Source organism: Kogia breviceps, chromosome 1 (assembly GCF_026419965.1).
Source record: "Kogia breviceps isolate mKogBre1 chromosome 1, mKogBre1 haplotype 1, whole genome shotgun sequence".
Classification (NCBI taxonomy): domain Eukaryota; kingdom Metazoa; phylum Chordata; class Mammalia; order Artiodactyla; family Physeteridae; genus Kogia; species Kogia breviceps.
Window position 1 is genome coordinate 146,597,144 of NC_081310.1, and position 24,230 is coordinate 146,621,373.

Consider the following 24,230-nt stretch of genomic DNA (forward strand, 5'->3'; position numbering starts at 1 on the left):
AGGGATGGGACATGCACCAGTGGGAGGGAGCTGTGAAAGAGGAAAGGTTTCCACATACAAGGAAGCCCCTTTGCGGCGGAGACTGCGGGTGGTGGAGGGGGGGAGCTTCAGAGGCACAGAGGAGAGCGCAGTAACAGGGTGCGGAGGGCAAAGCGGACAGATTCCCGCAGAGGATCGGTGCCGACCAGCACTCACCAGCCCGAGAGGCTTGTCTGCTCACCCGCCTAGAAGGGCGGGGGCTGAGGCTCGGGCTTCTGTCAAAATAACGCTCATGAAGACATTCAAGAAAGTTCAATGAGCTCAGTAATAAATTAAGGTACAGAAGGAATACTTTACTAAAGAGACAAAATCTAAAAAAGAACCAAACAAATTTTGGAGCTGAAGAACTCAATAAACGAGATGAAAAATGCATTAGAAAGCATTGGAAATAGAGCAGACCTTATGGAAGAGAGAATCAGCAAGCTTGAAGATACAAATCTAGAAATGATACAGGTAGAAGAAAAAAGAGAATTAAGATCTAGAGAAAAATGAGGAAATCTATGAGGACTATCCAACTCTTTTAGGAAGGGCCACATTAGGATAATGGGTATCCGAGAAGAAGAGAGGGAGAAGGCTGCGGGGAGTTTATTTAAAGAAATAATATGTGAGCACTTCCCAAACCTGGGGAAGGAACTGGATATACAAGTCATGTAGCCAAGAGAACACCTGATTACCTCAACGCAAAAAAGACCTTCCCTAAGTCACACTATATTAAAACTGTCAAAAGTCAATGACAAATAATTTTAAAGGCAGCCAAGGAAAAAAGGATGGTAACCCAAAAAGGAACCCCCATTAGAATATCAGCAGATTTCTTGTGAGAAACTCTACAGGCCAAGAGGAGAGTGGACATTCTCAAAATACTAAAAGATAAAAACTGTCAGCTGAGAATACTCTATCCAGCAAAGCTATCATTCAGATATGGAGAAGTAAAGGCTTTCCCAGATAAACAAAAGCTGAGGGAGTTCATCAACAATGGACCTGCCTTATAAGAAATGTTGAAAGGAGCTCTTCTGCCAGAAACAAAAAGGCAAAAGTACACAAAACTTTGAGTAGGGTGATAGAATCAGAAAATTGCAACTCTATATCAGAATGGGTTTTTAAATACTTTATTATAGCATAAAGGTTAAAGGGGGTAAAAGCAGTAAAAAAAATAACTAACTACTTCAATTTGTTAAACTCACAACATAAAGAGGGATAATTTGAGACAACAAAAACATAAAAGGGGAAGAGATAAAGGATGAAACCTGTATAGGCAAGTGAAGATAAGATGCTATCAGCATGAGATCAGACTGTTTTTCCTATGAAACGATTTATACAACCCTTATGGTGACCACAAAACAAATCTAGAGCAGAGACAAAAAACATAAAAAAGATGAAACTGAGAAAAACATAGAAAACCACTAAACCAAAATAGCAGACAGAAATACAGACACTTCTCCAAAGAAGACATACAGATGGTCAACAGGCGCATGAAAAAGATGTTCAACATCACTAATTACTAGGGAAATGCAAATCAAAACCACAATGAGATATCACCTCACTCCTGTTAGAATGGCTATTATCAAAAAGGCAAGAAATAACAAGTGTTGGCAAGGATATGGATAACAGGGAACCCTCATACACTGTTGGTGGGAATATAAATTGGTGTAGCCACTATGAACAACACTATGGAGAGTCCGCAAAAAATTAAAAATAAAACTACCTTTTGATCCAGCAATACCACTTCTGGGTATTTATCCAAAGGAAACAAAAAAACTGACTTGAAAAGGTATCTGTCTGTGTTCACTGCAGCATCATTTACAATAACCAAGACATGGAAGTAACCTAAATGTTCATCGATGGATGAATGGATTAAGAAAACATGGAATACACATACACACACACACACACACGCCACATAGGAATATTATTCAGCCACAGAAAAGGAAATCTTGCCATTTGTAACAGTGTATGGACCTTGAGGGCATTTTGCTAAGTGAAGTAAGTCAGAGAAAGACAAATACTGTATGCTCTCACTTACCTGTGAAGTCTAAAAGCCAAACAAACTAAAAAACAAAATAGAGAAAACCTAACTCATGGATACAGAGGATAGATTGGTGGTTGCCAGAGGTGCAGGGGTGGGGGATTGGCAAGATGGGTGATAGTGGTCAAATGGTACAAACTTCCAGTTACAAAATAAGTAAGACCTGGGAATGTAATGTATAGCACGGCGACTATAATTAATACTCTATTGCATATTTGAAAGTTGCTAAGAGATGAAACCTTAAACATTCTCATCATGAGAAAAAAATTGTAACTGCAGTGATGGATGTTAACTAGACTTATTGTGGTGATTATTTCACAAAATATACAAATGTCAAATCATCATGTTGTCACGTGAAACTAATACATTATATGTCAATATAGCTCAACAACAAAAAAAGAAATTCCACCCTAGATAAGGGCTGCCTGCAACAAAATTGCATGCTTACCTACTTAGCTGGAGCCTCTCCCCTCTGAGTCCTCTCTCCCCACTATCATGCCACTTCATTATTCTCTTCAGCTGCCTTCTCCATTTTAGTCCCTTTGTTGGTCTGGTGATCTTACTGCATTTTGGACCACAGCCCCTTCACTTCAGGTATAATGAACTTTTTTTTTCTCATTAGCTTTCTTCCTCTAATAAATGATCAGTCCATTAAGTTAGTTTAATTTTGAAAAACTACCTGTTTTATATTCCAATTCATTTTTCAAAAATAAGAGGGAGGGCTTCCCTGGTGGCACAGTGGTTGAGAATCCGTCTGCCGATGCAGGGGACACGGGTTTGTGCCCCGGTCCGGGAAGATCCCACATGCTGCAGAGCAGCTGGGCCCGTGAGCCATGGCCGCTGAGCCTGTGAGTCCAGAGCCTGCGCTCCGCAATGGGAGAGGCTACAACAGTGTGAGGCCCGCATACCGAACAAAAAAAAAAAAAAAAAGGAGAGAAACGACCTTATTCTGAGATCTGGAAATCTCACACTCTCAACGCTCTTCCCTGATTCTTCCTGCTATGTAGTAATCCATGTTTCATGTCTTAATATAAAGCAAAACAACCACCTGAGTTTTCCCCTCTTTCTGTATCATACTTATTCTCAGAAGCCAGTGAGGAAATTTATTAGATACTTTCATTCAAAGGATTTCCTAGTTGTGCTATACCATTCACAGAAAGAACCAACTGGGATGCATAAGATTGGCCAAAAACTTCACCAAGCAGCATGGGAAACTGTAAGTAAGAAAAGGAGAGACTTCGCTGGTGGCACAGTGGTTAAGAATCCAGCTGCCAATGCCAGGGACATGGGTTCGAGCCCTGGTCCGGGAAGATCCACATGCCGCAGAGCAACTAAGCCCGTTCACCACAACTACTGAGCCTGCGCTCTAGAGCCCACGAGCCACAGCTACTGAGCCCGCATGCCACAACTACTGAAGCCTGTGCACTTGGAGCCTGTGCTCCGCAACAAAGAGTAGCCCTCGCTCGCCGCAGACCGGGAGCAGCAATGAAGACCCAATGCAGACAAAAATAAATAAATAAAATTAATTAATTTTTAAAAAGAAAAGGAAATGAAAATGAATATCACTGTAGCCCACATGATACTGGGAGAAAGATAATTCTTCTAATATACTCTATCAAAGATATCTTTTAGTGCAAGGACTGTTGGATTAAATGGGAAGTGATGATAGTTACGATTTTTGTTGTTGTTGATTAAGATTTTTGAAACAAAGTTCAGTGTTCTGGGAGAAATAAATTGGTATCAAAGAAACATCAAAAAGGAGAAAATAAAACCACAGAAGTGGGAAAGGTATAAAGCAAGCAAGTACTTTTCCTTCTATTTCATATTTGCAGGATATAAATATCTATTCTTTCATAGACTAACTATTGAGGACACTGGGCTCTGCTATGGGGTTACCTAGATGAATGAAACTTGGACTGTGCCCTCCAAGTTCTCACATCCTAGGAGGGGAAGTAAGAAAAGCACAAAACAGCATTCTAAAGGAGAATGCCACCATATAAAAGAGAAATAAAGGTGAAATGCTAAAGCTTTTTCAGAGAAGGGAAAATGGGAGTGGAGGGTTTGAGAGATGTAGGAAAAGGTTTCATGGATGACATGGCACCTGAGTTAAGATTTGGAGATGAGGTCAGATATGGACAGGAGGAGACATGGAATGACCCTTTTAGGAGAAAGTAAATGCCTGACAAAGGCAGATGGCAGGAAATCATGGGCCTGTGATGGGACACCGTGGCTAGTCCATGGAAGAGAATGGTGGCAAATGAGGTTGGAAAGGCAAGCTGGCCTCAATCGTGGAGGGGCTGGAATGCCAGGCTAATGCCCGATTAATATAAACAGGGGGCTTCCCTGGTGGTGCAGTGGTTAACAATCTGCCTGGCACTGCACGGGACACGGGTTCGAGCCCTGGTCCAGGAAGATCCCACATGCCATGGAACAACTAACCCTGCGTGCCGCACAACTAAAGCCTGTGCACTGCATAACTACTGAAGCTTGCACTGAGAAGCAAGCTTCTGAGAAGCCCGCGCACCGCAACAAAGACATGGCAACCAGAGAAAAGCCTGCGCACAGCAACGAAGACCCAACGCAGCCAAAAATAAATAAGTAAAATAAAAAATAAATTTATAAAAAAAATTATAAACAGGGAATGATATGTTTGATCTTGGAATTTGTAGATTTGTAAGCAGCTTCATAAAAAATGTGGCAACAAAGGAGACAGGCATTAGAAGTTCTCTCCAGGAGGCCACTGATCTTGTCCATGCTGTTAGATATATGCAAGTGGGCAAACACACAGATTATATACATGTGATTCAAAATTTTGGTTAAAATTTACGAGGAATTTACAGATGAGAAAGAACAGAGTGGTATACTTTGAAAATCTGAAAAGAACAATTTCAATGGGCACTTATGCTCTGAAGAGAATAAAGAAAGGAAAGACACTGAGAGAAGCTGTAATACCCTAGTTTTGCATGTCTATTATTCAGGTAGAAATCAGATCAACCAAATAGCCAAACCATAGTACATTTGGAGAGGTAAGAATTGATAACATGTAATTTGATGATGTCCTACACTGTATCATTGACCTGTGCAGTAGGCAGGGAAGGAATTATTACCTCCATTGAAGAGATGAGAAAACAAAAGCTCAGAAAATTTACGTGACTTGGCTAAAATCACAGGCTATGCAATAGTAAGGCTATGAATCCTACCCAATTTTTCTCACTTTAGTATTCTTGTCATTATTCTAATCTGCCTTATTTTTCTTTTTAATTTTTTAAAATAAATTTATTTATTTTATTTTTGGCTGCGTTAGGTCTTTGGTGTTGCATGTGGACTTTTTCTCTGGTTGCGGTGAGAGGGGGCTACTCTTCGTTGAGATGCGCAGCCTTCTCATTGAGGTGGCTTCTCTAGTTGCGGAGCACGGGCTTCAGTGATTGTGGCACGCAGGCTCAGTAGTTGTGGCTCATGGGCTCTAGAGCACAGGCTCAGTAGTTACAGCGCATGGCTTAGCTGCTCCACGGCATGTGGGATCTTCCTGGACCAGGGCTTGAACGCGTGTCCCCTGCATTGGTAGGCGGATTCTTAACCACTGCACCACCAGGGAAGCCCTGCCTTATTTTTCAAAATCCAAAATTTGCACATATTTACTATGAAACCCATTCTGTAACTATGCACCTGCTATTTTATTTTTGGATTAAAAAAGAAATCCCAGGGCTTCCCTGGTGGCACAGTCAGTGGTTGAGCCCACCTGCAGATGCAGGAGACGCGGGTTCGTGCCCTAGTCTGGGAAGATTCCACATGCCGCGGAGCGGCTGGGCCCGTGAGCCATGGCCGCTGAGCCTGCACGTCCAGAGCCTGTGCTCCGCAATGGGAGAGGCCACAAGAGTGAGAGGCTCGCGTACCGAAAAAAAAAAAAAAAAAAAAGTGCTCATAAGAATTTGAGAAAATGGAATCTTAAATATTCCTCACGGAGATTCCTTTGGGATATGTTAATGTTGAGTGTGAATTCGATTAGGCTCATCTACTACCAGTGCTAATTAAAGATATTCCTTCACCATTAATGTTCTTAAAGAAATGTCACCACTTATCATGTAACTTCCTAAATACAAAATCAAATTGGTTTTCAGAAAATTCTGCCTCTATATAGGATTCCTCAGTGTCACCTTCACCTTTAGCCCCACTTTATCTTTTCTAAGTCTTGTCTCGAGTGGAGTTAGATGGGATGGAAAACCTGAAATGACCAACTGCACTAGTTCATCTAAAATATGAATCAAACCCCTAATATCCCTTCTTATAGTTTCAAATCTAGCTTTTAGACTTCATGCCTAAAGAAATAAGAATTAATTTGACTATCTTTTCTGCATTAAACACAGTTCATTTCTAAAATTTTATTTAAAGAATACAATTTTTCTTTTTTTCCCCAGTTGTTAAAAAAATGTTTTAAAACCAACATGCTTCATTTTGTGACATTAATAAAACTAACAATAAAATATCTCTCTTTTATATATATGCATAGGTGTTAATTTTTGCCTCTCAGCTACTTGCCTTTCTTCATATGAGTAATTTTAAGTCTTAACTTTCAATTTAAAGACTGATCCTCCAAAAGGTATTGTACTACATTTTAAAAAAGTAAAATTTGGGGCTTCCCTGGTGGCGCAGTGGTTGAGAATCTACCTGCCAATGCAGGGACACGGGTTCGGGCCCTGTGGGAAGATCCCACATGCCGCGGAGCAACAGGGCCCGTGAGCCACAACTAGTGAGCCTGCGCGTCTGGAGCTTGTGCTCCGCAACGAGAGGCCGCGACAGTGAGAGGCCGGCGCACCGCGATGAAGAGTGGCCCCTGCTCGCTGCAACTAGAGAAAGCCCGCGCACATATATGAAGACCCAACACAGCCAAAAATAAAATAAATAAATTAAAAATTTTTTTTTAAAAGTAAAATTTGATCATCACCTAACCAGTTTGAGTATATCAAGTTGTACAAATTATATACCTTAAAGTATTTTTAATAATCATTTTTAAAAAATCAAAACATTAAAATCCCTTGAAACATTAAACATGTCAGAATAGCAATTCAAAACTCTCTTTAGATTTATTCATACTGTATACTATTCTTTTGTAGATTTTTTCAAACACTTAAAAGACTGATTTGGTTTCTAAACAAAGATTTTAAAGTAAAGATGGTAACATTAAATACATTTCAACAATTTGCTTTCCTTCATTATAGTTTTTAGCAAAAATCATTTTTTAATGTATTTCCCAAGTTACTGTCTAGAGCTAATATAACCTGTGGTTCCACAGTTACTGGTTAAAGTAGTTTGGGTTTAAAAAAATATTTCATATAGCTAGTGCTTGTCACAAGATTCTGATCTATCACAGGCCACACAAAACTCTTTTTGGCAAGTCTCTCTGCATTATTTGCCCATTAGGTGGCAGCATCAGGCGCTATATGAAAGCACAAAGCATTGCCAGGCCTTTTTGTTCATTTTTTTGTTTTTGTTTCCTCTTCCCTCATCATACCATCTCATCATACATTTTGTGGTTGATTCCCTGGAACAGGTAGTCAGTTTCCTGGCAGGAAAGATCCCTGTAACCAAGGGCAACAGAAGAGTACAACACGCAAGTAGACAGTGCCATCCCTAATGCAGGGCATACCAGCTACCCATTAATGGCAAGTGTCAAATGAAAACCCAAAACCATGACTTAAAAAGATATGAAATAGCTAAAATAGTTCTCACATTATTCTTTATGTTAACATAAAGAATAATGTCTTTATGTTAACTAATAACTAATGTCCATGTCAAACAAAAGTTACTTAAGAGAAATTTTACCTACATTACTAATAGGGAGGAATGTCTTATTTTTCACAGATTATAGTTAGATGTTAGATTTAGGTGTTTAATAAATATTTAATAAATTGGCTCAAAGGCTTCTCCCTTAAGGTGGGCTTCTTCCAACTGTAAGACACAGATGTACCTATTTATCTCCACCTCAGAACCTGACTTTTCAAACTCCACTTGTACTTTCAAACTAACAGGATTATATATGCTATCATCACTGTGAAGAGTGTGCACAACAAAATTTTAAACTGCTATATCTATTTCTGATTTGACTTTTCTCAATAACAATTCAAACATTTGAGAAATGCAGCTGTTGAGAAACTAAATAACTGCAGCTCAATGGCAATTCTCACCAATTACTATAATCAACCAGAGAAACGGGAGGAGTAGCCCATTTGAAACTGGCTTCTAACTAGAACTAGAGCTGAGGACTTCCCTGGCAGTTCAGTGGTTAGGGCTCTGTGCTTCCACTGCAAGGGACATGGGCTCCATCCCTGGTCAGGGAACTAAGATCCCACAGCTGCGCAGTGCGGCTAATTTAAAAAAAATTTTTTTTTTAATTAAAAAAAAAAAAAGAACTAGATCTGGAATAATTGATTTAACTCGCTTATTTATCATTAGGTAATTTTAAGACCTCTAAAACAATGACTGGAAATGCTATCCTCTATTTAGTACAGTTAAGGCTTATGTTTTAAAATTAGAGTTCAGTATTTGTTGATGTTCACAGGGTTGTGCAACCATCACCACGATCTAATTCCAGAGTATTTTCATCACTCCAGAAGACACCCCCCAACTCCCACTTCTCCTGGCCCCTAGAGTAACCAGTATCTGTTTACTTTCTCTAAGGATTTGCCTATTCTGGATATTTCATATAAATGGCATCTTATGTGACCTTTTGTATCTGGCTTATTTCATGCAGCTTTCAAGGCTCATCCATGTTGTGACAAAGATCAGTACTCCATTCCGTTTATGGCTCCATTGTATGGATATACCACACTTTGTTTATTCATTCACCAACTGATGGACATTTGGGTTGTTTCTCTTTTTGGCTGTTATAAATACGCTGTTATGAAGATTCATGTACAGTACTGGTTTATATGTAGACATACATGTCCGTTCTCTAAGGTTTATGCCCTAGGTCATATGGTAACTCTGTGCTTAACATTTTGAGGAACTGCCAAAGTGTTTTCCAAAGCAGCTGCACCATTTCACACTCCCCACACCCCTAGCAATGTATGAGGGTACTAATTTCTCTCCATCCTCCTCAATACTTGTTATGGTTCACTTTTCTTCATTCTTCCTATTCTTCAGACTGGATAATCTCAATTGACCTATCTTCCAAATCTGTTGGTTATTTCTTCTGCTTATTCAAATCTGCTACTCTGCCCTAGTGAATTTTTCATTTCAATTATTATACTTTTCAAATCCATAATTTCTATTTGGTCCTTTTTTATAAGTCTTGTTGCCATATTGATATTTTCTATTTGGTGAGACACTGTTCTCACACTTTCTTTTAGTTCTTTAGATGTGGTTGTCTTCCATTCTTTGAACATATTTACAATAGGTGATTTAAATCTTTGTCTAATAAGTCCAATGTTTGGGCTTCCTTAGAAACAGTTTCTATTGGTTGCTTTTCCCACTGTTTATGAGCCATACTTTCTTATTTCTTTGCATGTCTCATGATTTTTTGTTGAAAAATGATACAATGTGGCAACACTGGAAATCAGTTTGTACTCCCCCTTCAAAATTTGCTGGTTGTTTAGTGACTTTTCTGAAGTAATTATGTAAAGGGTGTATCCTTTGTTGTGAGTGGTAACTGAAGACTACTCCATTAGCTTAGTGGTGATTCATAATGATTCACTTGACACCTGGAACCATTTGCCATGTGTGTGTTGGGCCAAGCCTTCAACACTCAGCCAGGCAGCCGACAACTCTGCCTTAGTCTTCACTTCTACAAGTGACAGCTTAGGGCCTTCTTAGGTTCTTCCCAAGCACGTGCCCAATCCTACATGTGTGCATGGCCTTGTACAATTCCCAGGATATGTCAGAGATTTTCAAAGGCCCTGTGGATATCTAATACCCCAACATTTCCTTTAAGCTTTTTGGTTAGCCTATTTTTTGCCCCAAATATTATCTAGCACCTCAGGCAGCCACAAAGTTAAACAATTTCTTCTAAATGTTTTCAACAAACTCCCCTGAGGGCAAGCTCTGAGTCAGGTCAAATGAAAATAGCCTTGCAAGTAGGGTCCTTCCTGGGAACCAGCAGAGAGGTCAAATAATAATAGTTCTCTGGGAAAGAGGCCTTGTGGAGCTCCAACCCTTTCTTGCCCACTCTGGTGGATACCAGCTTCCTGGTTTTTTACTGTGATTATGGGCTGTTGGAAAGAGACAGGAAAACAGGAATTGGATTCGCTAAAAGACCATAAAGCTAGCTGTTTCACTAATATTCAGACATTTTTCTTGTCTAAATACTCCCCTGGTTGCTTCATGCCTTTAGCTAATATCCAGCGTCCTGTAAAAGTTTATTCTGATCATTCCTGCCTGCATTATTGATGCCTTTATGGAGGAGACACTGTTTGAAGGTTCTTATTACACCATTTTGGTTGATGTTATCTATGGCTTGGATTTTCCATGTAGGCCTCTGATACATTGCAAATTAAATTTAGAGTGTGAGGCAAGAGTCAGGGTTCATGTTTTCCAATATTGATAATCAGTTGTTCCAACAATATTTGTATTTTTTACCTATTGGACTGTTTTGAAATTTGTGTCCAAAATTAATTTACCATTTAAGTATGGGTCTATTTTACTCTACTGATCCATTTGCCTATCATTATGCCAACACCACACTCTCTTGATTACTATGACTTTATAATAAATCTTGAAGTCATGTAGAAGAAGTCCTCCAATTTTGTTCGTCTATGTAAAGATTGTTTTGGGTAGAGTAATTCCGCTGCATTTCAATATAAATTTTAAAAATCAGCTTTTCAATTTCTATTTTAGAAAAAGGCTGCTGAGAAATTGGTTGTGATTGCACTGAATCTATAGATCAATTTGAGGAGAAGAACTGACATCATACCAATACTAAGTCTTCCAGTTCATGAGCATCGTATAGTACTCCATTCATGGGCATCTTCTTTAATTTCTCTCAGCATTGCTTTATAGTTATCATTGTAGAGTTTTTACAAATCTTCTCTTAATTTATTACTATGTATTTCATGTTTGGTGCTACTATAAATGGAAATTTTTTTTCAACTTTATTTTCCAACTGTTGCTGCTAGTACGTAGAAATACAATTCATTTTTGTATATTGCCCTTCTATCTTGTGACCCTGCAAAGTTTACTTATTATATTTAGTGGTTGCTTTTTAGATTCTTAAGGATTTTTCATGTAAACAGGCATGTCATATGCCAAGAGAGACATTTTTACTTTTCCTTTCCTATTTCATACCTTTTTTAAAACCTTGTTTCATTGACTAAAATCTCCAAGTTTATGTTATTGAATAGAAGTGGTAGAAGTGTACATTCTTGCCTGTTCTGACAATCTCTTTGCTTTAATTGGAGGATGCAGTCAACTTTCACTTAACTATCATTATCATTCAATCAAGGTTTACCACTTATCTGTTTGCTTTCTATTCATCCTAATTAGTGTTTTTCCTTTCCTGACATTTTTTTGGTTTAATCAAATGTTCTTAGGATTCCATTGTAATTAAACTATTGACATTTTAGCTATAATTTTTGAATTTTTTAATGGTTGCTCTATGGATTACAATATATATTCCATAACTTATCACAGTCTACTCAAGAGTTAATATTTTTCTACTTCAGGTAAAATGTAATTACCCCACAAACAATTTCATTCACCTCATACTGTCCTTTGTACTATTGTCAAATGTTGTTATATCTACACACATTACAAGCCGCACCATGCAAAGTTACAATTTTGTTTTTAATTAATTTTAATAAATAAATTAAGAAAAGAGAAAATATATAGTCTTTTTTATTTACCTACATCGTTACCAGTTGTTAATCACAATTATACTCAGTGAGGGGCAACCTAGTGGGTGGAACACAAGGATGCTGCTAAACATCCTACAATGTAGAGTACGGCCCCACTGAAATGAAGAATTATCCAGCCCAGAATGTCAATAGTGCCAAAGTTGAGAAACTGGCTTGAGATAAGATGCATTATTTTTATCTGATGACTTTCAAGATAATTTCTTTATAACTTTGGTTTTCAGCATATTAACTGGTGTGCCAACATAATATTTTGTTTTTCTTTATCCTGCTTTGCAGGGGAGTTCTCTGTTAAATCTGTAAGGTTTTTAAAGCAAAAACGGGAAATGTTTTATCATTATTTTTTCAAATATTTTATGCCCAATTATTTTTCTCCTCTCCTTCTGCGACTCAATTACACTTATTTCAGACTGCTTTATATTGTCCCATAGGTCCCTGAGGATCTGTTTATTGGTTTTCAACCTCTTTCTCTCTGTTCTTCAGACTGAATTATTTCTTTTGATTTGTCTTTATATTAATTGAACCTTTTTTCCTGCTTTCTCCAAACTTCTACTAAGCCCATCCAGTGTATTTTTTTTTTTTGGTGGATACTGTACTTTTTAGTTCTAGAGTTTTTTTCTTTTTTAAGTTTATATTTCTTCCTGAAATTCCCCATCTGTTCATTTTTACTTTATTTCCTTTAAGTCCTGTTTATAATAGTTGTTTTAAGTCTTTGTCTACTAATACGAACATCTGGTTCATCTTGGGGTCAGTTTCTATTAATTGCTTACCCCCTTAATTGTGGGTCACATTTTCTTGTTTTTTCAACTTTCTAATTATTTTTGTTTACTGAACATTGTGGATGATATATTCACAGATACTATGGATTGTATAACCTTCCTCTGAAGGCTGTGGATCTTTGCTGAGAAGGAGTCAACTTTTATGAACTCAAACTCCAAACTACCTCCTCTGTGCTGGAAAGGAACAGAATCTCTTAATGGTTCTTTAGCCTTCCATCTGTTGTTTGCCACCAGGTCCCCTGGAGTCTCCCTCACACAAAGTTCAAAAGTCAGTCAAGTGAATTTGGGCTGAGTTTACAGAGATTTTCCTGAGATCTCCCCCTTACTTTCCAGCCTTGTAAACAGTCCTGAACTCTGTCCTCGGACTCCATCAGCTGGTGAGACTGCATCTTTCTGCATAGGCTGGCAGTGGGGTGGGATTGTGTTAGGCAAAAAGCCACAGAAACATAAATCTCATCCAATGCAGTTTCCCTCTTTCAAGGACTGGCTCCCCTTCAGTTTCTGCCTGCTTTTGGTCATTCTTCAGGGCCTTCAAATGTTTTTGTTTCATAGTTGATACAATTTTAATAACCGTTATCTGCAGGAGGGATAATCTGATACAAGTAGCTTCACCAATACTAGAATTCCAATTAGGATTTTTAAATGTGATAGTTTTATTGGAAATAAAGAGTATTATATCCATCTATATTTTGACATAGCCATCTCTCCTAATCCTCATGCACAGTTGCTAGTACAAAGCAAACAACAGTTTCTATAAGACACTACTTTCATGCCTGAAGAAATTTCTCCATGGTATAATGAAAATAATGTGGATTTTGGAATCAGAGAAATCCTTCACTAACTGCATAAACTTGAAAGATTATTTACCCCTTTATGCTTTTCCACATGTATTATGGAAATGGTCATTTAGATATCACAAGATTATTAAAAAGATCAAATGTTTATATTACAAAGCATATAGTAAATGTTGAAAACAAACCTTGGTTTCTTTTCCTTGGACCTTTTCCTGCATTCTAACAATGGAAATAGAAGAAATTCCTAAAGCATGACCAACTTTTACTAGTTATTCAATTGGTAACATTTAATTAAGTTTAGGTTATAAGGATGAAAGAACACAAGGAGAGAAAACAAATCTCACTTTATGAACAAGCATGAGGAAACAGCAGGGAATGTCCAAGGAGACACTGAATCAAGGGAGGATGCACACCTCCACAATTTCTCTGGTTTAGCTTGCAGGGCAGAGGCAGGAGAAAGGCTGGCAATGCAAAGGCATCTTTATCACAGAATTTCTCCATAAGTAAATGGGAGAGGTCTTTCTACGGATATAAGTGTATAATAAAACACAGTAATCTAACAAGCAAAACTGCTCGTGAGAAAAGCAACACAAATTTCAAAAATGAAAAAGTATTAAAATAACTTTTAAAGCTTAAATCACACATTTAACTGTTTTTAAAAATTTATTGTGCTTCCTCTTGTTTATGAAAGTAAATTTTGTTCCTTGTAAAACAAAACCAAAAAATTAGAATTGCACATGACTATATTTTATAAATTTTTAAGATTAAAAATAGATTATGGGGCTTCCCTGGTGGCGCAGTGGTTGAGAGTCCGCCTGCCGATGCAGGGGACACAGGTTCGTGCCCCGGTCCGGGAGAATCCCACATGCCACGGAGTGGCTGGGCCCGTGGGCCGTGGCTGCTGAGCCTGCATGTCCAGAGCCTGTGCTCCGCGGCGGGAGAGGCCACAACAGTGAGAGGCCCGTGTACAAAAAAAAAAAAAAAAAAAAAAAAAAATATATATATATATATATATATATATATAACTAAAATTTACCACGTGTTTACACATTGTTTTACATGATTTTAATATCTGCATTATACTTCCTGATAAAAATATGACATAATTTGTTTATTCAGTCTTATAGATTGTTGGAAATTTAGGTTGTTTCTAATTTTCACAACTACAAATTATTCATAAATGATTTTACACATCTCTGATCATTTCTTTGCCTTTTGTCACTTGTAAATATAATCAGCATGTAATTAATGTTCTCATCTAAATCATTTCTTAAAATGTTAACAAATAAGGGAACAATGATGGAGTTTTATGAAACATAGAAGAGAATGCCTTCCAAATTGCATCAATTCATGATTACTGCTCCTTAAATATAGGTATATTGCTATCTAATTGCATCATCTTCCAATTCATATTTCTCCATCTTTTCCACAGGTATATAAGAGACTTCATTATATCCAGCTTTACCATTTCTACAGAATCCATTTGACCTGTGTTTCTAGTATCCCATCATAAAAGTATAATCAGGCATCAGTTGTTCTAAGTGAATTTGCATAGGTTTTCTTTTCTAAGTTTATTAGAGACAGGTGAAGCCATCACAGATGCTCTAAGAAAAGCAAAGTGGAGGTATTGCTCCCCCAGACATGAAAGAGCTGAGAAGGTGACTGTTCTGAGAAATAAGAAAGAATCAGAATTGTTAATTATAAGACTCTCATGATTACATAATCATATACTACTAACATGATATACACTCTTAGCTTAAGCCACTAAGAATAAGCTGAAGGAGAGAAGGCCAAAGCGAAATGGACATATTTAAGTAATGACAAAGTGTGTCTTTTGAATATAATACTTTTAATGTTATTGATTGACTGACTATTTTAAGAGTTAGCATAATAGTGCTAGTTATGATCATGTCTCTACATACACAAGTGGTGGGGAAGAACAGAGGCATTTCCTTGGGTTTCTTAGTCAGGTCTACACTGGTGTAAACCAGATGTCAGCAGTTTTTCTATAAAGAGCCAGAGAGTAAATACCTGATCCTGTGGGCCACACAGTACCTGTTGTAACTATTCAACTCTGCCGTTGTAGCACAATGCACCATAGACAACGTGCAAATAAATGGATGTAGCTGTATCCCAGTAAAACTTTATTTACAAAACAGGTTGTGGGCTGGATTTGCTCTGTCATTTGCTCACCACTGGTGTAAACAATGCAATGTAAATATCTAGGCAAAATCATACTTAGCAATCTTCTGAACATGTCCTAAAATTCCAAATGGCGAGCAAGAAATATTGTATAGATCAGTGCAATTTTAATTCCTTATGATATTACAAGAATCACATTTTCATATCCAGTGAACTCAGTATATAGTTGAAACAATTTTTCTATATATCATCAAAACCTGAGAATAATGTACCTGTGCATAATCACCAAAAGGTTGAGAATAAGCAATGCACTTCTCCAATGTGTGTTGCGATTCATTTCCCTGAGAGATTGCATCCAGAATGTTGCTTGCAATTCCAGTCTTCTGTAGAGTGATTTTACTTGCAGGGGCTTAAGGCAAAATCAATACATATATTTCAGTTGGCTGGTTTTATTAAAAATTACAGAGTACAAAACTCGTTAATTCAGCATATTCTCAAATAGAACACAAATTTTAGTTTGCCAGTAAATATCTACATTTATTATTCCTGAGGGAAAAATATATAGTATGTGATATTGTCTCGTTTGTTTAAAACAATGAAAATGGAAGCCTGCCCTATGGGTAAATGATCTTGATGGAAACATTTTAAAAGTATATGTCTAATCTCTGAAGTAAGGCATACGAAATGTAAATTAACCGTTCTTATTAATGCAATAGTTGTAACCATCAATTTTTAGATCAGATAAAAATACAGTAGGCATACCAGAAGCACATTAAATTTTTTTCTGGCTTTAAAAATTTTTTTAATTACAAATTAATTAACTAATTACAAATTAATGTTTTGGTTCAAGAGGATACTTCATAAAATACAAAGAATGTATACTAAAAACAAAATTTATCTTTCACCTCTTTTCATTCAATTCTATTCTTTTTCCCAGAGGTAACAGTTTAGAATTAATTTTCTCAGGTTTACTTTATGCATTTACACATTCAAATACATGCATATAAGAATACATAACTTTAAATAAAGATAAATGGAATCATTCTATGCACACATTTGCTTCTTCCACTTAACCATTTGCTTTAGAGATCATTTCATATTAGTGCACATAGCACTCCCTCAATTATATATTCCATTTTATGACAAACTATTTAACCATTCCCTATTGTTGACCATTAAGGCACTTCCTAATGTTTCACTATTGAAAACCAATGTTGTAGTGAATATCTTAGTGCCCAGAACACACCACATTTGTGATTTTCTCTTAAAACTATATTTGAATTAATAGTTTTAATTTACTAATTGAAGGCCTGAGGAGGGCCTCTAAAAGAGTAAATGAGAATTCCACTTCTGCCGATTATTAGTAACTAACATATTGGGGGGTATTTGGCAAATACTCCGGCTATATTAGATTCCAGAGAGGTTTAAACTTCATATTTTAGAAATATGATTCTATATATATTGTAAAGAATTATAGTTTGTCAAATAATTCCTTAATCCAATTATTTTCAATCATGATTCCATAAAATTCAATAAATTGATTACATGCTTAATAACATATTATAAAAGGTGTTTTCCTTAAATAAAACAGAATGCATTTTAAAAGCTTTAATTTCGTTATTCTTTCAATTTATGGACTAAGGTCATAACTTGGGGTTTAATTGGTTAAAACACATTATTTGCTTCCATTAAGTTAAAAATTAAAGTAAAACTCATTATGAAAAGTATTCAATAAAACTCCAAAATACTAATACTGAGCTCTTACTTACATGATAAGCACACACTGGGCAACACACTTGCTAAGTTCAAGTATGGATTTTTACTGAGCCGAATTTCTTTTGGTGGTTCTCCCAAGAGTGAAGTCTGATTCTTAGAGGCAGCCTATTTATCAAAAACAAGAGAGTGGGTGCTTAATAAGAGGTACAAGTAAATAAAAATGCAGGAAGAGTAGAGAAATACTTGTTCTTCAATAAATCTGGTCTAGTATGATAAAAATTTGTGAAACCTAATGTTTGAAGCTATAAATTTGTGAAATATTTCTGGATACTGATTAAAATTATCACATTTCACCTGCTACTATTTTTCCAATTAGTTTTAAAAAGCTCTTCTAGAACCACAGAACTTTAGAACTGAAAGAGAAGTAAAGGCCGTCTTGTACAACCTTCTCATTTGAACCAGGAGAGAATTCATGTTCACGAGAAGAAACAAATCCCATACCTTATTTTCAGAAATACTATCATCAACATTTACTTATTAAGATATTTACTTAATATTTGGCCACAGCCATATGACAAAGGCAAAGCTTATTTATCTCTGGTATTTAAAAAAATACCAAATAAAAAAATGGATTTAATAAAATCCAATTCAACATTTAAATGATAACCCTAGAAATTCATATTTATTGAAAATATATATCAGTATATATATATTTAAAATAAACTTATTTATTTATTTATTTTTGGCTGCATTGGGTCTTCGTTGCTGCACGCAGGCTTTCTCTAGTTGTGGTGAGACGGGGCTACTCTTCGTTGTGGTGCACGGGCTTCTCATTGCAGTGGCTTCTCTAGTTGCATAGCACGGGCTCTAAGGCTCACAGGCTTCAGTAGTTGTGGCTCGTGGGTTCTAGAGCGCAGGATCAGTAGTTGTGGCACACTGGCTTAGTTGCTCCACAGCATGTGGGATCTTCCCGGACCAGGGCTCAAACCCATGTCTCCTGCACTGGCAGGCAGATTCTTAAGCACTGCACCACCAGGGAAGTCCCGATATCAGTATATTTTTATATAACTAGGTGTAAGGTTTCTAGTATTTCTTTAACAGAAAAATAAGAAGACAAAATCATGGGCTGATTCTTCAGTATATTTCATGTTATTTTGTGAGAATTTTTACTTTTCACTCTAGGATGGTAAAGATTTTAAAATAAGACACAATTCAGATTGGTTAATGCTAGTAGCTATGTTTTCTTTTAAATTAATTTTTATTTTGTTCTCTGAACAGGATGAAGAAAGCATAATCTCAAGAGCTTCTTTCTATATTTGAGAGCCAAAGCTCCTTACATTTGTTCCTTATCTGGCCAATATTATTGTATTTAGACAGAGGAAGCTGTCTTGTACATCTTCAAAAGCCCCCCAAAAGTCCACATTTGCTTGTGATATGTAAATCACAGATGAAGATGTATTCATTCATTCATATGTGTACACTGAATACTTACTATGCTCTAGGCATTGTAGTAAGAATTGGTAATACTAAAATGAGTAAGACAGGGGTATTATCCTTAAGAAATTCAGTCTAGTAGATAAGACAGTTCAAGAGAAGTCTAAGATGGAACCATAAGTTTACAAATGGGAGCTAAAACCATTAGCTATATGCCAAAGGAAAGCATATAGCATGAGAAGGGACAGAACCCTAGAGAAAATCCAGTGATTGAGTAAAGGAAAGGTAGCCAGCAAAGAAGTTTCTGATTTTGTTTCTAAAGTACTCAAATTGCTAAAGTAATCAGATTATATTCATAACAGGGATTCTCAGCTCTAGCTATGCATGAGAATCACTTTAAAAACTCAAAAATTAAATAAATAAATAAAAACAGAGTCTCTCAACAAAGAAAAGCCATGGACCAAATGGCTTCACTGGAGAATTCTACCAAGTTCTACAAGGAATTAACATCAATCCTTCTCAAACTCTTCCACAAAATTAAAGAAGAGAGAACACCTCCTAATTCATTCTATGAGACCAGTATTACACTGGTGCCAAAGCCAGAAAGACACTACAAGAAAACTACAAAACAGTATCCCTTATAAATATTGATGCAAAAATCATCAACAAAATACTAGAAAACCAAATTTGGCACATTATTAAAAGGATTATACACCATAACCAAGTGGGATTTCTTCCTAGAATGCAAGAATGAGTCAACATACAAAAATCATTCAATGTAATATACCCCACTAACAGACTGAAGGAAGAAATCCATGATCATCTCAATTAATGCAAAAAAAGCATCTGACAAAATTCAACACACTTTCATGATTAAAATTAAACACTTTCAACAATTAATAGAAGGAAACTACCCTAACATAACAAAAAGCCAACATTATACTCAATGGTGATCTTCTAAGATCAAGGAAAAGACAAATATACCTGCTTTCACAATGTCTGTTCAATATAGTATTGGAAGTTCTAGCCAGAGCAATTAGGCAGGAAAAAGAAAAATAAAAAGCTTTTAAACTGAAAAGGAGGAAGTAAAATTAGTTCTCTTTGCAGGTGACATGAAAATCCTAAAGATTACATACACACATACACACAAAATGTTAGAACAAATAAAGGAATTTAGCAAAGTCGCAGGACATAAAATCAACATGCAAAAATCAGTTGTGTTTCTAAACACTAATAATGAACAATCCAAAAGGAAAATTTTTTTTAAATTTCCACTTACAGTAGCATCAAAAAGAATAAAGTAATTAGGAATTAACTGAACCAAGGAGTTGAAATACTTGTACACTTAAAACTACAAAACATTGCTGAAAGAAACTAAAGACATAAATAAATGAAAAGACATCCCATGTTCATGTATTGGAAGATTTAATATTGTTAAAATGTCAATACTAACCAAAGTGATCTATAAATTCAATATAATCCCTATCAAAATTCTAACTTTTTGGAGCAGAAATAGAAAACTCCATCCTAAAATTGATATGAAATATCAAGGAACCCCAAACAGTCAAAACAATATTGAAAAAGACGAACAATAATGGAAGGCTCATACTTTCTAATTTTCAAGCTTACTACACAGCTACAGTAATCTCAACAGTATGGTACTGGCATAAAGACAAACATAAAGACCAACAGAAGAGGATAGAGAGCCCAGAAACAAATTATTGCATATATAGTTAAATGATTTTCAATAAGTGTCAAAACTGTACAATGGGGATAGGCAGTCTTTTCAACAAAAAATGATGGGAATTCTGGATATCCACGTAAAAGAATGAAATGGATCCTTACCTAACACCATATACAAAAATGAACTCAAAATGGATCAAAGTCTTAATTGTAAGAGCTAAAACTGTAAAAGTCTTAAGAGAAAAGCTTAGGTGAAAAGATTCATAACATTGGATTTGGCAATCATTTCTTGGAGATTACATCAAAAACAGAAGCAGAAAAAAAGGAAGATCATATGTAAGGCCACAAAACAAGTCTTAACAAATTTAAGAGTACTGAAATCATATCAAGGATTGTTCTAACTATAATGGTATGAAACCAGGAATCAATACTAAGAGGAAAATTCAAAGATATGTAGAAATTAAATGACACACTCTTGAACAACAAAGAAGTCAAAGAAGAAATCAAAAGAGACATCAGAAAGTATCTTGAGACAAATGAAAATGGAAACACAACATACCAAAACTTATGGGCCCATAACATATGTGGTTAACTAATATTTGAAAAGGGTGCCAAGAATACACAATGGGTAAAGGACACTCTCTTTAATAAATGGGTGTTGGGAAAACTGTATGTCCATATGGAAAAAAATGAGACCAGATCCTGATATTACACCACACACAAATATTTACTCAAATTGGATTAAAGACTTAAATATAAGACCTGAAACCATAAAACTAGAAGAAAATATAGGGGAAAAGCTACTTGACATTGGTCTTAGCAATCATTTTTTGGATATGACACCAAAAGCATAGACAACAAAAGCAAAAATAAGCAAGTGCTAAAAAGCTAAACTAAACTAAAAAGCTTCTCTATAGCAAAGGAAACAATCAACAAAATTAAAAGGCAACTTATGGAATGGGAGAACATATTTGCAAACCATATATCTGAGAAGAGGTTAATATCCAAAATATATTTAGGAATTCATATGACTAAACAGCAAAGAAAACAAATAACCCAATTAAAAAATAGCAAAGAATCTGAAAAGACATTTTTGCAAAGAAGATATACAGGTGACCAATAGGCATATGAAGAGGTTCTTAACATCACTAATCATTGAGGAAATGCAAATCCAAAACCACAATGAGAAACGATGCTGGTGAGGATGTGGAGAAATTGGAACCCTTGAGCTTTGCTGGTGGAAATGAAAAATGGTACAGCTGCTGTGGAAAATAGAATGGCAGTTCCTCCAAAAATAAGATATAGATGTACCATATGATTCAGCTATTCCACTTCTGGGTAAATACCCCAAAGAACTGAAAACAGGGACTCTAACACATATTTGTATATAGCAACATTTTTCACAAGAGCCCAAAGATGGAAACAACCCAGATGTCCATCAATGGACAAATGGAAAAAGAAAATGTAGTCTAGGGACTTCCCTGGTGGTGCAGTGGTTAAGAATCCACCTGTCAATGCAGGGGACACGGGTTTGAGCCCTGGTCCGGGAAGATCCCACATGCCACAGAGCAACTAAGCCAGTGTGCCACAACTACTGAAGCCCGTGCATCTAGAGCCCATGCTCCGCAACAAAAGAAGCCACTGCAATGAGAAGCCTGCACACTGCAACAAAGAGTAGCCACCACTCGCCCAACTAGAGAAAGCCTGTGGGCAGCAACGAAGACCCAACACAGCCAAAAATAAATACATAAATAAAAATTTTTAATGTAGTCTACAAATACAATAGAATATTATTCAGCCTTTTAAAAAAGTAAATTCCAATACATGCTATAACGTGGATGACCCTTGAAGACACTATGGTGATGGAAATAAGTCAGACACAAAGGACAAAAATTGTATCTTTCTACTTACTTTGGGTACCTAGAATAGTCATATTCTAAGATAGAAAGTAAACAGTGTTTACTGGAGGCTGCAGAGAAGGGAAAATGGAGAGTTGTTGAATGGGTACAGAGCTGCAGTATGGGATGATGAAAAAGTTCTGGAGGTGGATAGTAGTGATAGTTGCAAAACACTGTGAATGTACTTAATGCCACTGAGTTGTACACTTAAAATTCAGATCTCACCCCTATCTCTCTGAATCAGATTCTCAGGGCTGAGGAAGTTAGAGTCCAACCCTCTCCATTTTTTTTTTTTTTTTTTAAACTCCAGTGGTGATTCTGACAAAGAGACAGAATCAAGAATCACTGGTCAACATAATATTAAGGATGCAGGTCTAAAAATCTACAGCCGAGTTTAACCAACTGTTTAACAAAGTCCAAAATCTTGCTACATACTTGGAAAACATACTGTGAGGTTACCTGGTCCAAGCCCCTATTGTCAGGAAAGAAGAATCACTTCTACAACAATCTGTACAGATGTTCACCTGGGGTCTGCATAATCATTTTCAGTGATATGACACTTACATCTTTGTGAAAGTGTCATATTTTTTCTTTGTTTGAAAACTTCGACTGTTCTTTGTTATATGAAGCCTAAATTTGCTTTATTATACGTCATACTTATTGTACTAATTCTGCCCACTAGAGAAACATAAAATACCATGTGACTAGACTAGTCTGTAAATTTTTTTTTTTTAATGTCAAATTAAATGTCAGCTGGTCAACCCTTGCCAAGTTCCATGTATCTATTTCCTTCAATTCTTCTTCATGGGACTTGTTTTCCAGGCCCTGCCCCACTTCACCTGTCTTCTTCCAGATACACTCTCATTATGTGAATCACCTCAAGTCCAGTTTTTCTAAAGACCCTAGTGCTTTCAGTGAATTAAAAAGTCTGTGCAAAAAGATACAGACTATTCATATATGAGTTTTACTTAACTTCCCTCAATAACTTAAGCAATTAAACCTGCAGATAAATTTTTAAAATTCATTCTATGAAGAAACACCTTAGCTTCCTCAATGTATAATTATAGGCATTCTATCCATACCTCCTGCCATGACTAGGTGACACCAAAACCTCTTACAAAGCCAATATTATTATTTTGACATCTGAATATAGCCAACTACAAGAATTGTTTCCTCACATGCCACTTCTAATCCAAAGGGTATTTTAGGGTACAAGTTAAAAAAAATTAAATGTACTTTATTCTACCTACCAATTATAACATTTACAAATATCAGTGGTTTATAAACCAATAAAATTTGGGGTAAAAACGAAGAATTAAAACCAAGATTAGGGTTTCCCTGGTGGTGCAGTGGTTGAGAGTCTGCCTGCCAATGCAGGGGACACAGGTTCCTGCCCCGGTCCGGGAAGATCCCACATGCCGCGGAGCGGCTGGGCCCGTGAGCCATGGCCGCTGGGCCTGCGCGTCCGGAGCCTGTGCTCCGCAACGGGAGAGGCCACAACAGTGAGAGGCCCACGTACCGCAAAAAAAAAAAAAAAAAAAAACCAAACCGAGATTAGATTCTTTTGAACAGACCAGAGATTAATAACTGGCTTTGAAATTTTTCAGATAAAATAGAATTTATTCTACCTTTAAATATTAAAATAATACTTAATTAGCTACAGAATATACATTTTAGAAAAAAAGTATATTTTAAAGAATGGCATTATTAGTTACTAAGAAATCCTTATAAATATCATTATATAATTGGATAAGTATTAATGGTACTACTACACTTCTCCAAACTACAAAATTTTGAACTTATATTCCTTTATATTTGAAAACTATGCATATCTCAAAGTTTTTAGAAAAGCAAATGTTTATAGGAATAAAGAATTCATA

The 24,230-nt window shown here is 36.3% G+C and overlaps 1 protein-coding gene across 4 annotated transcripts in view; it reads right to left on the reverse strand.

The window, feature by feature from the left end:
- RAVER2 (ribonucleoprotein, PTB binding 2) overlaps nucleotides 1-24,230 on the reverse strand; it is a 138,434-nt gene that overhangs the window by 17,601 nt on the left and 96,603 nt on the right. For 3 of the 4 annotated variants that reach the window (XM_067006669.1, XM_059045521.2, XM_059045513.2), the window contains exons 10-11: nucleotides 17,389-17,500; nucleotides 15,892-16,028 (exon numbers count right to left, since the gene is read on the reverse strand). In XM_067006669.1, coding sequence (XP_066862770.1) covers nucleotides 15,892-16,028; nucleotides 17,389-17,500 — 249 coding nt within the window. Of the gene's footprint in view, nucleotides 1-14,836; nucleotides 15,145-15,891; nucleotides 16,029-17,388; nucleotides 17,501-24,230 lie in introns of those variants that run through there. The other variant, XM_059045535.2, reaches the window with a different exon arrangement.